The sequence below is a fragment of the Vitis riparia genome, chromosome 18 (assembly GCF_004353265.1).
Source record: "Vitis riparia cultivar Riparia Gloire de Montpellier isolate 1030 chromosome 18, EGFV_Vit.rip_1.0, whole genome shotgun sequence".
Taxonomy (NCBI): Eukaryota; Viridiplantae; Streptophyta; class Magnoliopsida; order Vitales; family Vitaceae; genus Vitis; species Vitis riparia.
The window spans coordinates 6,342,264-6,357,638 of record NC_048448.1 but is presented as its reverse complement, the minus strand read 5'-3'; the positions used below and the strand labels follow the sequence as shown (position 1 = coordinate 6,357,638).

At 31.9% G+C, this 15,375-nt stretch overlaps 1 protein-coding gene across 1 annotated transcript; it reads left to right on the top strand.

Moving 5' to 3' along the window:
- The first annotated feature begins 8,176 nt into the window (after nt 1–8,176).
- Nucleotides 8,177–15,375, top strand: LOC117907704 (XIAP-associated factor 1-like). The gene is made up of 6 exons (XM_034821343.1): nt 8,177–8,280; nt 8,439–8,525; nt 12,229–12,364; nt 13,467–13,604; nt 13,699–13,862; nt 14,734–15,375. Exons 2-6 carry the CDS (start codon nt 8,482–8,484, stop codon nt 14,888–14,890), a joined length of 639 nt encoding a protein of 212 aa, XP_034677234.1. The 5' UTR covers nt 8,177–8,280; nt 8,439–8,481; the 3' UTR covers nt 14,891–15,375.

The following is a 15,375-nucleotide window of genomic DNA, read 5'->3' as shown; positions in this document are numbered from 1 at the left end:
GAATTTGTAAGGACAGAAAAAAAAAGAAACCACCGATTCGGCGTAGAAAACCGCTAGTGGTTTCACTCTCAGAGTACGTGGCGCAATCAGATTCCCCGAGGATTGATAAAACCACTTGCCTTTTAAGTAGCGCCGTCTACCGTATAGATTGCCGACACGTGGGACAAGGGTGGATTCCTATTTTAGGAAACTCGCTTTTGGAAATTCAGGATGGTGAAGGTCGCCCACTTGCTAGTTGCTAATATGATATTGAAATGACAAATGTGTCCTACAGATGGCTGCAGAGGGTTGAGACGTTAAATTGAGTGAAGAGGTGTGTCATTGTCAACGAGGTCGCCACCTGATTCTTTCTGACCGCTTTGCATTTTTTGTGTACAAGTCTAATCAAATTTAATCATTTTTTAGCAACCCATTTTTCCAACTTTTCTACCCAATAAAGAACACGACCTATTGGTTTTTACTTTTTAGTGCTTACCACTAACGTCAGGAGCGTCAATTGGACGGGGCTAGTCCCTAGTTTCAGACACCAAATTCAAATGATGCTCGATGACTACCCTCCTCCTCTCAAATGATGCCTGCAGGCAAGGTGTGGTTTTCTCAATAGTAAAATAAAGAGGGGCAATTGTGCCTCTTCTTTTTTCTAGGTGTAGGATATATATAATAATAATAATTATTAAAATAATTAAAAAAAAAAAAAAAAAAACTAGGCCTAGTCTTTGTAAGGCTGGACCCATCCTGAACCAGGTTAGGTTTTGAATCTTTAAATCAATTTTGCATCCCTAGCAGCCTTTGAATGATTTTAAGAAATAATACCAAACCATATATATATATACATGTATGAACTTAAGTGAACCGAATATTTTGTGGATTTTATTAAAATATAATAAACACGGACTTAGATAAAAATTCCTTTTAAGGATTAACTTTAAAATTCTCAGGAAAGTATTAAAAAATAAATGTTTTGAGAAAATATTTTTATCATATTTGATTGTATTATGAAAAATATAAAAATTAATAAATATAATTAAAATTTATGGATTTTTAAATTATTTAAATTATGTTTTGTTCCATGGAGAATAAATAAAAAAAGAAAGAAAAGTAAAAATATATTTAAAAATATATTAACATTTATTGTATTTTATGTTTTTTTATAATAAAACCAAAAAAATATTTTTCAAGTCATTTTTTTTTTCAAATCTAATATGTTAAGAGTTAAAATAAACTAAATAAATTTAAAATAATATATAAAGAATCATTTATTAATTTTAAATTTATTTTATTTCGTGGATGAGATCTAGTGATGATGAAAGGAGACTTAAATATATTGAAATTACTTTTTAGATTGAAAAAAAAAAGTAAAATAACTTATTTATAGACATAGGTTAGTTTCACTTTTATCATTAATTTAAAATTTTATCCACTATTTTTCTTTATATTTTTTATTTATTAATTTCACTCCCCTTTCTAGTGGACCGTCCTATATCCTTCTTATGTATTAATTTGACTCTTTGAATCAAATTAAAAAGGCTATTTGAAGAAATTTTAAATTAAGGATAGTAAGTATATTTAACGAAAATCTGGAAAAAAAAAAAAGTGAAATTAACTTAATATGGAAAGCCTTCTATTCAAATTTAAAAAGTAACCTAAGAGATGGAATCTAAACAAATTAAATAAAGTAAAACTTGCATTTGAAGAAATACAAGATACTCTCCACGCGTTAGGGTCACAACATTAAGCACTTAATCATCTTTATTATGGTATAGAAAGCGAGGATGTGTTTGGCATTGCACAATAAAATAGAAGGGCATATGGGTCATTAAGCACTCAAGTTCTCTTCACGTTGACTGGGTCCACGAATCATGTTAACTGGCTCGGTAGATGCAGCCAAGCAGGCTTGTGAACCACGTGTCAGTACAAAACGTGGAGAATGAAAAGTCAGAGAAAGAAGGAAAAAGAAAAAGAAAAAGAAAAGGGTTTTCCACTTTTGTGTTTTGAGGTTTCCAAATTAGGAAATCGAAGAAAGTGCTGCCAAATATCTCAAAATTTTGATACAAAAAATATCTGATCCTGCAGCGGTGCAATGCAAAGTACCAAGTTGGCAGTTACCACTGTCATCTCATCTCACATGGCTACCGTATTAAATACTTTGGACATTTAGAAATTGCAATCTACATGGATCTCCTCCCTATATGTTATGAGTAGACCGAAACTTTCGCCAAATATTGGAACCATCGGCGGACTCAGCATATGCCCGGAGGTGGCAAGCAACCCTGAAAAAGTAAATTTTCACTGAACTAAAAGGCAAAAAAAGACTTCATCAATTAAGTCAAATTTACTTCTGGCATTGCCCTTTTACAACGAATCTTTTTTTATTTTATACCAATCCCATATTTATGACTCCACTAGTGCTTGGTGGAGGAGTACGTGTTAAGACATTATACTTTTTTATTTCAGTACAACAATAGAAAAAATTATTTTTAGTTTACCAGAATCCTCACCTTGTTTTAAAATTAAAATAGTTATATGAGGGTTAGATATTATTTATGACAACGAGTCTATTCAAGCATATTCATGACCCTCAGTATTAATATTGTTGAAAACTTAATTTGACTTAAAATTAAAAATATTTGGACTTGCTATTTGTTTAAATTGGCATTGCCCTTTTACAACCAATCTTTTTCTATTTTACCCCTATCCCACATTTATGACTCCACTAGTGATTTGGTGGTGGAGTATGTGTTAGAGACATTATACTTTTTTTATTTAAGTGCAATAATAGAAAAAATTATTTTTAGTTTACCATAATTCTCACCTTGTTTTAAAATTAAAATAGTCATTCTAGGATCGGATATTACTTATGACAACGAATTTGTTGAAACATATTCATGACCCTCGTATTAATATTGTTGAAATCTTAATTTGACTTAAAAGTTAAATTACAAAAATTTTAAAAAATTAAAAATATTTGGACTTGTTATTTGTTTAGATTTTTTTTTATGTTAATAAGGAATTAAAGGTGTAGTTAAATCATAACAAGTTTAATATAAATAATGGTTTATTATTATATTAATTAAAAAATAAATAAAATAATATTTTACTAAAATATAGCTGTAAATAACCATAATTGTGGGTTCCAATGGATGTTACATATGCAAAAGGACGGTCAAACAACCCCAGCTCCACCAATCAGCTTAATAGCATGAAATTTAAGCTACCCTCCATGCATATGGATATGCTCATTCTCAAGATCTAACAAGTGGTCCACCACCCATCCATCAGCATCCTCCACCGATTTACAAATTACTGCCATTCCCCGTAAGAGGAGAAAGGCACGTGTTCGGTTTTGATTACCCGGCATGCACGTGAGGGAGACAAAATTAATCACGATTACCCAATCCACGTTGCTCTTTGCACGCCTTTATCGAGTTCTGTCCAATGCCAAACATCCTTGGCGCGTGTGAAATATTACGGCAGTAAGAAGGATCTTTTAGGGTTTGGAGTCTGCCCTCAGATTTCCTTTTGATTGGCGGAAACCACGTGAAGAACATTTGGAGCACCAATGAGATTCTTTCCTACCTGGAAATTGGAAAACAAGACTGAAAGTTCAAAATATTTTGGTGTTGATCCACACCTCCAGATTAATTATTATTAAAAGGAAGGGAAAGAGAAAAAGCGTGGACAAGTGTCAATCATCAGCCAAATCATATTCAGTACATGGACCAAGGGAAAAGGCGACCTCCCCTAATATTTTTACTCCGTAAGACAGTCATGGGCTGTGATGTAAATTCAATAAGTAAAAACCAATTCTCCCTCTATACCCGCCTCATTTGAAAAAAAACAAATATGATAAGTAAACAGAAGGAGATAGTTGTGAGGAAAGAAAACGTGAGTGCGAGGCTGCGAGCCAATGAATAAACCCCATCTTTTCCTTTTTATAAATGGTGGTGTGGCTCCGAAAGCATGAGGGTTGTGGGAAGAAAGCCGTACCTTTTGGAAGCACAATAGAGATATCACCTGCACTGAATGTGTATGGTTCGGTTCTATTTACGGGACCACCATCAAAATATAAATAAGGCCCATCCCTACAAAGTATTATTAGATTTTATTTTTATTTGTATGTGTTTTCTTTCAACCGTATTTTAATATTTTTCAAAAGAAAAAAAAAATGTTTCTTTTTGTTTGAAAACTAGTCAATTCAAAGGGGAAAAAATTATTGGGTGTCTATAAATGGTAAGGAGAGGAAAAACATTAATTTAATTTAAAAATTTTGAAAACTAATTTTATCTAAGTAGTTTTCGATTTCTGTCTTCTAACTAATAAATACCGAATTAAATTAATATTTTAAAACCCATGTATAATTACTTAATTTTTCATAATTTTTTTTATATTAAATTTTATTAAAATAATTCATTATTATTAAAATTACCTTAAATTAAAATGACCATTTAAGTTGAACAAAATCGATCGTAATCAAATTTGGTCGATTAAATATTTTTTGGTCACTAAAGAAATGGTTTGATTTTAATTCAAATATAAACCCACCAAGTGAATTTAATTATTTAAAACTAAATAAACAATCAAACTATTCCATAAGCGATGATAATTATAATAGAATTAATTATAAATAAATGAAAATGAATATGAAAAGAAAACAATTGAGAAATGTTGATAAGGAGGTGGTTGAAGCACCGAGAGAGGCCAGAAGCGAGAGAATGGATGGTTTAAAATAATATAATCACTCCACGCCTTTAACATAAAAGCATGGACAAGTGTCAATCATCAGCTTAATGATATTCAGTACAAAGACCGAGAAAAAAGTTGTCCTTCCATTACTTTAATTACAGCCCTATTCTTTATTCTCTTTTAAAATTAATTCTGTGTGGGTTGCGAGGTTCATGTGGTATATAATATAATCATGGAGAAGCAAATGATCTTTCTCTTTTCCCAAGGAGAGATTTCGATATTTAACTCCCTCCCTGACCCACTATAATTAAGTTGCAACTTTACCTGCCACTTATATGCAGGGTGCAACTTAGGCGGGTTCATCCGATCAAATTCAACTTTAATATTTCAATAGATTTTGACAAATATTTTTAGTATTCGAAAAACCAAAATTTGAATAAGTCGAGACTAATTTAATTACGATTTAATATTTTTATAATATTTATTATATTATATAATAATATTTTATTTTAAATTTTTTAAAAAAATATTAAATTATAATTATATTATATATATATATATATAAGTTTACTTTTATAATTTTTTTGCTATTTTTAAATTTTGTATTTGTTTATTATTTAATTTAATATGGTTTTGTAGATTATCTACGTTCATAGGAACAGGAAAGAAGACTTTCACTATATATCAAATTAGGATTACATAAAATAGTATTTATACTAATTCTCAAGTAATGAAATTTTAAAAATACCCATGAACCGTACCAAGGCATTGCCTTGAATGACAAATGTCATCACTCCGCCTTCGCTCCGACATTTACCCATTTTTCTCCATATATCTTTCACTCAATTTGAGCCACATACTACAACAATAATTGTATCATATATTTTTTATTTTGTTTATAAAAATATATATAAGTTTACTTTTACATTTTTGTTGTTGTTTTAAAATTTTATCTTATTTATTATTTAATTTTTGCTATAGAAAAATAAAAAATATTGATTTTGAATAATATAACCTAATCAATCCGATTAACCTGAATTTAACCATCTTAACTCAATTCAACCTAGGCATAAAAAAATGAGGTTGAGTTGAGTACCTCAAATTATAAATTGAATTAAGCTGAGTTTGGATTAACTGTTTCAGATTAAATTCGGGTTAATCAAGTTAAAACCCTATTTATATGTATATGAACTTTTTATTTTTTTATAATATAATAAACAAATTAAAGGTGTTTTTTTTTTCATATAATATCATTTTTATCGTTATTTTCATTATCTTCTTATTATGTTTAATTTTACTTCCTACTTAGCAATTAAAAAACAATTCATATTTATTAAGTACTAAAAAAAATGACTTGAATTCCAACACTACAACATACCAATACAATTTTCCTTTAATTGGAGTTTTTTTTTTAAATATATTTGAATTTTGTATTTATTGAATGGAGTTAAGTCATCAAAAAGAAATAAAACTTTTATTAAAAGATATAAATGTAGAAATAAATTCTAACTTTTTGAGACTTTTTTTATATTCTTATATTTAGATTAAAAAATATAACTTACTCGAAAAAGTAGTGAAAGTTGGAGGTGGAGCTGTCACTGAATAATGTTGTGGCAATTAAAGAAACCCAAATAATGATGGACAAGCTAACCAATGAAGGCAACAACAATTGGTAGGTAGAAAGAGCAGTTACCACCTTCTACTTAATTTAAAATTTTGAGGCGATATGGAACCTTTCCCCTCTTTCCAAACACATAATTATAAGCAATCTCATGGGATTCTCTTCCCATGAACAAAATAAAATTATCAGGTGAGATGACTGGAAAGCAAAGGATGCAATGGAATGTTCTTTCCTCCTCCTGTGGGCTCTGGAATGGAAGAATTGGTTTAATTACCATTATCATCCATTAACGACTATTTTTCAAATGCCTGTTCCCAAGCATGTGTAACAGTGATTGATTTTAAGTAGTTTTTTTTTTATTTAATATTTTTAATACTTGAAAACAACTCTTTCCATACAAAATTTTAAATACAAAAATATTAAAAATGTTTCTTAAAGTCACTTCAAATAGATTATTAAAATTTATTTTATAAAATTTTAGAAAGTGCTTCTAGTATTTCTAAATATTAGAATTTTTTTTATCAAAATAGTTGTTTAAAGCCTTCAAAAAAACTAAAAACACCTACTAAATTAATTGTGAAATAAGTTCTTAAAGTGTATTTAACAATAATTTTATGAAGTATTTCTAATATTTTTAATATTTGAAAGATAAAAATTTTTAAATATTAAAAATGTTTCTTAAAATCACTACCAAACAAATTTTTAATAGATATAATTACAAAATCTTCTCAATTTCATACTATTACAGTTTTGTGACACCATAATAAGAGCGTAAAATGATGGGGGCTTTTTCTTCGATTTCCCAATAAAGATGAGTATAATATATATAAAAGAATTCATTAAATTTATTGAACTAACTTATCGTTAATGTATTGTTTCATTGAGATTCAATTCAAACCACGATGTCATTTTCTTATTTCTAAATGAGCCTTCTTAATTTTTTTAGGTTTATGCTCTATTCTAGGTAAAGATTCAATCAACTTCAAATTGCACATATAGGACAAATGCCCCCAATACCACTTCTTTTTACTACAACTTCCTTTTTTTATTTATTTTTTGTCCTCGCCAAATATTCAACTATTCATCCCATTACTTGATTGATTATCACGTCTATTTCTATTAATAAGTAAAATCATTTATGATATAATTTTAATATCAAAATATATAAAATAACTAACCCTATTTCTATCCCAAACTAAAAAAGTGTCACTAGAAATGCAATTTCGAATGTCCCTAACACTGAATGAATAATCGACATTATCATAACTAAAACTCTTAATTTTACTTCAATTATTAATGTTTTAATGTGTATTATTTATAACCTGATCTTCACTTCCATTGGTATTTTCAATAGGATCAAGTTTTAATTCAAAAGAATGTAATAAAGCCATAGTACCATAATAAGAAAATTACATTAAAATTTATTTTAGACATCAATAATAAAAAAATTAACCAAAAAATTGGAAGCATAATTTTCATATATATATATATATAATATTTAGACTTGTGGCAGGATTAACAAAATTTTTCTTTTTACGTGGAAACCAAAATAACATAACAAAATTGCTATTAATCATGAATGAAGAGAAGTTTGAACTGAGAGAAAAGGGAGAAAGAAAAAGGGCAAGAGACGCTTAAGCCATATTATGAACTGAACGTTATCTAATTTCATAAAATATAAAGGGGCTATAAGACAGGGCTAAGCCAAATTTGAGTTAGAATTTCAAATTTCAAGTCGGCCCAAATTCGACTCCGAGTCCGAAGCATTACCAAATGGGCCCAAACTTTGGGCCCAAGTTCATGTTAACGACGGACCGTAGCGGGTGCATCACACGGATTCGAAGGAGCGTGGGGTGACTGAGCTAGAATTTTCCTAATCAAACAACGTAAGACTATAAAGGCTTCTTCAGTGAAACCAATCGACACTTACAATTTAAGTTCGTACAAATCGAAGATCGTCCAAAGGAAATTCCGAGGTAAATAAGAAAGCGGAATCCATGTTTATGGTCATATTAATTTTGCATTTTATTTTATTTTAATTTTAAATTACAATTAAAGTGTTCTGTATTATGATTTTGTACGATTTCTTGACCTAAATTTAATAATTTCTTCTCAATTCTATTTGTTGATGCAGAATTTTGATCAAGAGCGAGCTCTTTGTGATTATATACGGTTCCATGGCGATTGCATCCAATGAATCCACGAGCATCTGCAGTCACTGGTAGTAAAGGTTTTTCAATTTTTTTTTTTTGGTCTTGTCATGAATAAGATTTGGGGATTTATGATCGTTGCTTTAATTGGTCCATGAAATCTATGTTTTCGGTGTAACTCGCCTTTTCTCGATCTTAGCGGTATAACATTGCATAAATGGTTATTTATTTATTTATTGGTAATTGAAATTTTTGATTCCTACTGTGTTTAAAGCCTGTGAATTGTGGTGCGAAAATGCTTTGTTCTGCGGCTTTGTGATGGATGGACTTTTTCTCTTTTTTTCCTCGATCACTATTCTCTACTGGATCATTTTTTAAAGTTCTTTTTAGATCATGGAAAGTTTGAGGGAAAGAAAATGACGAGTGTAGGAAAATAAAATTAAGTTTAAGCTGAATAATTATTCTTTCCTCCTCACTTAAAATAGGTTAATTTCATTCACCTCCATGATATTTTGGCTAAATACACTTAGTGTTTGTTTGTTTTATTTAATTCTAAATAGAACTTAAAATTAAGTAGTGCTTAATAGTGTTAAGTATTAAATGGTTTGTTTTTAAAATATTTTATTTCTATTAAGTATTAAAAAGTAAAAAGATCAAGAGGTTTGCTTCAGTTTCAATAGGCTCCTTTTAGCAATTAGAAAGAGTTAAATATTTTGGCTTTTGCTTTTTTCAGTAAAAAAAAAATTTAAGAAATAAGTGATAAGTCAACAAAAAGCAAAAAAATAAATTTTTTGAAATCTAAAAGCAAATTGTTTTCAGTAAAAAGTTAAAACACAACCAACACCTTAATCTTATCGGTTTGAAATTTCATCAAATGCCTTCTTGATCCTTTTCTTTGTTATTTTTACTCACCTCCTCTCACTCAAAATAAGGGAGGTATCTAATAAAACTTCAAATTAATGGGAGTTGGGTATATTTAGTCAAAATCTGAAGGGAGATGAATGAAATTAACCCTTTAAAATATATAAGTTTTTAGATGTTCATTTCTCTTCCAATTTTTCATGGGAAACCGAACAAGAGAATTTGATTTCTCTTCACTTCCCTCCTCTCCCTGCTACTTTCTAAGATCCAAAAGTAGCAGCCTTGTCCTGCAATGCCACAAACAATATTTCTCATGTGCTATGGGCATCCACAATGCCTGGGCCATTTTCTTGGTATTCTTTTAGTCTATCTGTTCTCGATGGCTTTTCTTGCTTTCATCTTGATGGTAGCAAAAATAATGAAACAATTCAACTAGCACTACATATGCTTCTTTAAATGGCAAGGGTAGCGAATCCCTAGGATATGTTCTGTATTGAGATAGCCAGTTAGGGGGTTCGGTTTTGTATGAGCCTATGGGATTAAATAGGTTTGAGGCTACCAAAAAGAAAAATCACTTGTGTGGTTGCTGACTTACAGTATAACTCATTCTGTTGAAGTAACTTTTTCCTTAGTCAGATCAATCAATATGACTTCTTCACTCAAATTGTGCATGTTGTGGTACTGCTTATTTGTGTAACATATCAATTACCATATGGATTGTTGCCTTATCCTCTTGGTTCACTTGACATGTATTTCTGGGGTCTTGCTGAAATTGCAAAATATTTCGTATGCTAAGAATAAATTTTGTCCAAATGAATTAAAGATAACAAGAATATGAGAAGGTAGTAACTGGAATTTTACTGGAAATTATAACTCGTGATTTTGAAGGGAATCATGATGGCATACCTCATAAATTTGTTAAATAAGCATTGCGAGTTGGTGAAGCATGTGATTGATCAATTTGATGGAAGAATAAAGTGAATGGTGCAGAGTGACTATGCAGCCAGGAACTATGCAAGTTTTAAAATTTTTATTTTTTATGGTGGTCCTATGGTCCCTATCCTAATTTCATGTGGGGTACAACACCAACCCAACTCTCTATCCTAGGCCCTAGATAACTTAAATGAAACTGGAAAGGTGAAGAAGTGGAAAGGCTATTTCGTTGCTTGGAAGGGAAGAAGGTTAGGGGGGAGGAGGAGGATAAGGTGAAGTGGATGGCATCAAAGAATGGGGACTTCTCGGTGAAATCTTTGTATAGGACTATGCAGCCGGGGTCTCTTGCTTTTTTCCCTTCAAAAATTATATGGAATTCTTGTGTGCAGCCCAAATTGAGCTTTTTTGCGTGGGAGGCTTCTTGGGGGAGAGTTCTAACCTTGGATTGCTTGCAAAAGAGAGGTTGGGTTATGGCAAATAGATGTTTTCTTTGCCATAAGAGTGAGGAGACAATTGATCACCTTCTTATCCATTGTGAAAAAACGAGGGAAGTATGGATGGTGTTCCTTTCCTTTTTTGGTGTTTCGTGGGTTTTCCCCCGATCGGTCAAGGAAACCCTTTTAGGGTGGAGGGGGTCTTTTGTGGGAAAGAAAAGGAAGGTGGCGTGGCAAATGGGACCGATATGCTTGTTTTGGGTTATTTGGAAGGCTAGAAATTCAATTGCTTTTGAGGATTGTGAGCTGTCCATTCAAAGGCTGAAAGCATCTTTTGTATATTTTTTGTGGTCGGAATCCAAAGTGTGGATAAAAGATGGTCCTTCGACCTTAATAGATTATATAGATTGGGTGTGTATGCGTTAAGGGAGAGGTTTTTTTGTTCTACCTTGTCCTTTGATGTTTGGGCCCTTTTGTAAGGGGGTAAGTCCCTTTATACTGTAATTTGGTGGGTCGCTTCTTTAACGCCTCTTTGCAATACAATCTTATACTTATTGATCAAAAAAGATAACTTAAATGAAACTGCATATTCTCCGATTAAGATACAGAACCGGTTGAGATACATGGTATTACTTGCCATTTGAAATGGTGGCATTTCTTGGCAATAGTTAAGTTATGTTGGAACTGGACATGTTTTGGCTTTCCCATTATCTTTCTTTACACATGTTTATAGTGTTTAAGCTTTAGATGGTTGGTTCCAAATCTAGAGAAATGATGAGAGTCACTCTATTTAGATTTTGAGAAAGGAAAAGAGTAAGAAGGAATAAATATTTAATTCTTTTGTTTAACTTATCATGGAAAATAAGAACAAAAATAAAATATAATGGAAATTATTTTAAAAAACTTGTGCTATGTCAAATTCTCCATTCATTGAAAGAGAAATTAAATTGGAGAAGCATCGAATAAAATTTATTAAGCTCAAACTTATTTTTTATTTTCCTTTCCCCATTCCTTCCTTTTTTCTTTTGCTCTCATTTTTCATGATCTAATCGAAGCCTTAGTCAAATCACTTTATATCTTAGATTATTATCTCTTTTCTTTCTTGAAAAGATTCAAGTTGAAAAAGGAATACTTATGAAAAAAAAATTTGATAGTTAGCTTAACCACTTGTCCCAAGTTGAGAACATTTTCTGAATTATGGGAAATCTTTCCTTCTTTTCAATACTCTCTCTTGTTTCCTTGTTCCAATTTGAAAGTTAGATCTTCTAAAGATCATTTCCTGAATGTGTCCCTGTGTACACCGATTGCACCCCACCCCCTCCCTTTTTTCTATTGGTGCTATTTAATACACTTTTTGCTTGCCTAAAAAGAAAGGTTTTCCTGAAGGTGTAACTTGATGCTTTCTTAATATTTTGAATATTGCATTCATCTTCCAATAGTTAGTGGTTTATTCGTGTTCATTAAGTTAATAAAATTTTCAGTTAACCTCTTTTTCAGTTGTCTAACCCATGAAGTCTGCTGACTACTGAATGTTTCATGTTTTCAGTGACAAAGCTATTCCTTCTACAAATATCGATTTGCACTATGCTCACTGCTCCCGAAATCTGGAAAGATGTAAACATTGTGCTGACATGGTTCCAAAAAAACATGCTGAGGAACATTACTTAAATACCCATGCTGCGGTAGGTGAATTTATCTTAAAAAGTCTTTTACCACATGAAATACCATGTCATGTGTTCCCAAAGGACTTATTCACTGTTCTTTGTAAGTAAAGGATTTTTTTTTTTTGTTTGTTATGGAGAGTTACTTGCAATTACTTTGGCAAAATTTTATTGGAAGGAATTGCAAGGTCAAGTTAGTGGTATTTCTCTCCGTTCTTAAAAGATATGCTGTCATCAATTTCTGCGCTATTTGCCCAAAAGGTTTGACCAGTGCACATACTGGAGCCTATAATAAGCAAAATGGGCCGGCCCTACTTTAGACCATTCCCTGGTGCAAAGCTTCAGGATGGCTTGGGACAAAGTGTCACCAGATGATTTCCCTCTCAAATTGGCCATTTTTACCTCAGTAGGTTAAGGATACACCCCAGGTAGCCCTCGCCCAACTACTGAAACAAAGGCCTCAAGTCATTCCATGAGACCACTCATAGGCAATATCTGGCCTTACTTCTTACTTGGGGAGGATACATTTAAAAAAAGAATTGGGTTGTCATGAAGAAGTGCAGATTTTAAAGATACTATAACATTTTTAGTTGTGATTTTTTAATAGAGGTTGCTTGAAGATGTAGAAGCTGCATATAGACTATATATTTATGTCATACTCAAACTAAGTATTTTCCTTTACATTTTTGCCATAACTATTTTGAGCCTTTTACATTTAAGCTAAAGCATTTGATGGAGGATCCCTAAATAGTATAACGGTAACAATGTTGTAATAAGTGGTGGAAAATGGAACGGTGTAACCAACCCCTGATAATTGGGGTAAGGTTTTGGTTGAGTTGATTTTGCTTTTTCTTTTTTAATCAAAAACAAAAAAAAATGTATTAAATTATGGATAAATCAATATAAAAGAAGGATGAAGAATCCTTCTTAAAATATAGCGAACTGATAAAAAAGTATGCTTAAAGCCTCCAAAAATATTGAGTAAACTTATGTAACTGTAAAGTACCACATGGGAATATACAAAAAAGAATTCATTGCTCGAAATAGTTTTGGTTGGGTTGAATCAAGTTCTATATTTTATTTTTTTATATGTATTGCACTACTAACAAATTTGTATTACCAGGTATCCTGCTCACTCTGCAGTGAGACTATGGAACGTGAAATTTTAGCTGTTCATAAAGGTGAAAATTGCCCCCAAAGGATTGTCACATGCGAATTTTGTGAGTTTCCTTTGCCTGCAATTGATCTGTCAGAGCATCAGGTACAAGCATATTGAAGTGGAACACATTAAACCTAGTGACATATTTTGGCTGCAATTTTGGTTGTGATAGTTTTGTGTTGTTTCTAATTTCTAGGAAGTATGTGGCAACCGAACGGAATTATGTCATCTGTGTAGAAGGTATGTTAGACTGCGTGAAAGGAATGGCCATGAAGCCATGTGCAATGGTGCACCAGATAACAGTGTCGGTGTCCAAGATAATGGTGTTGGTGTCTCAGATCATACCGTCAGTTCTTCAAGGTAGATAGTGATCTACTGTTGTTTATCTTTTGCATCTATGAATCAGTGCCTTTTTGTTCTGTTTCTTCAGATATGCTGAAATCCCTTGGATGTTGAACCTACTAGTAAATCTTCCCATGCCAACTTCTAGCTAACTCTTAATGGGTTAAATTTAAGGGCCATGTCGAGATTCTCTTTAGATCACTTTGATGTTGGTTTTTCTATCTTCCTCGAGAGTTTTTCCTAGAAACTACATGATGCTCATTCCTATTGCCCTCGTAAGTTAATGGTTCTGCACTGGCCTCTTATGCCATATATAAAATATGTTCCTGTAAAGGAAGAATGTAGAAGATATTGATCAAAGAGATACTGGAAATATGTTGTGATTCAATTTGAAAAACCTGCCTTAGGATTGCAGTAATGCAAATAAGGTGAAACCTTAAGTTTTTAATTAGTGGGATGACTGATGGATTTGGAGATTGAAGCTAATCTTGTGTTAATTGGATAGTATTATTATTAGTGGTAGTAGTTGAGTGAGGACCTTTTTTCATCCAACCCAAACTAAATTACCAAACAATGGTCCTCACATTTCCAACATATTACAGCATTAGTACAAAATTCTAAATTGCTTGGCCAAGCTGCTGAACTCCCCCCTACATGGACTCTCAATATGCATAACCATATGTAATATCATTTATGTCAGATGGCTTAGAGATAAACCTATTTGATCCAAAATCCACTTCTGTCGATTATAACTATGTTTTATTTTCCCATTCTAAGCTGTCACCATATACTGTACTGCCATCAGGATCTTTGGAATTAACCTGAAATCTTCTAGTACCATGGATTTAACTTATAATTTCATGCTTGTGGTTCATTTGGAATCTGCCAGAAGGGATGCAAGAGCAGCTGAGAGAGAACAAGGTGGGCAAAGAAGGCCGCCGCTACAGGGGTTTTCACAGAGGCGTCTTCTGTTCACCATCGCAATTACAGGCATTGCTGTTTTATTAGGATCACTCTTCTTCCAGAAGAAAACCGAAAACCACTGAAATGCATTAGGAGTAGGAAGGAACAATTTGAGGATCTGCAACTCTGCTTTAAAGTTGTGTATTCATTTGTCTGGATCTAAATCATTTTGAGAAAATGCTACTATAACCGTTGAACTCATAAGGATGTCACTTATATATATATATATATATACATTAACCAAGAAAGATTGCATATTATTTGGAATTTTCTGTTCATAGGTTGATTGATTCACTTCATTTGCATGAAATATGTACAGAAGCCGAAGGTTTTTCTCACAGGATGGGGCTGCTTTTCTTCCAAATGCTGTTTATTTGAAGTTGTTTGCTGCTTGCTTCAAAATGCAAAAAATAGTGGCTGATTTGCGAAGCAGACAGGCTTCACTCTCCCCATATCAGAACCCATCTTCTATTTACCTTTGCTTATAAGATTGGTTGACATTTGTAGATTTTGCATCAACCATATTGGTCCTCCATGAAAGAGCCGCAAAAAGGGCAATTTTTTTTTG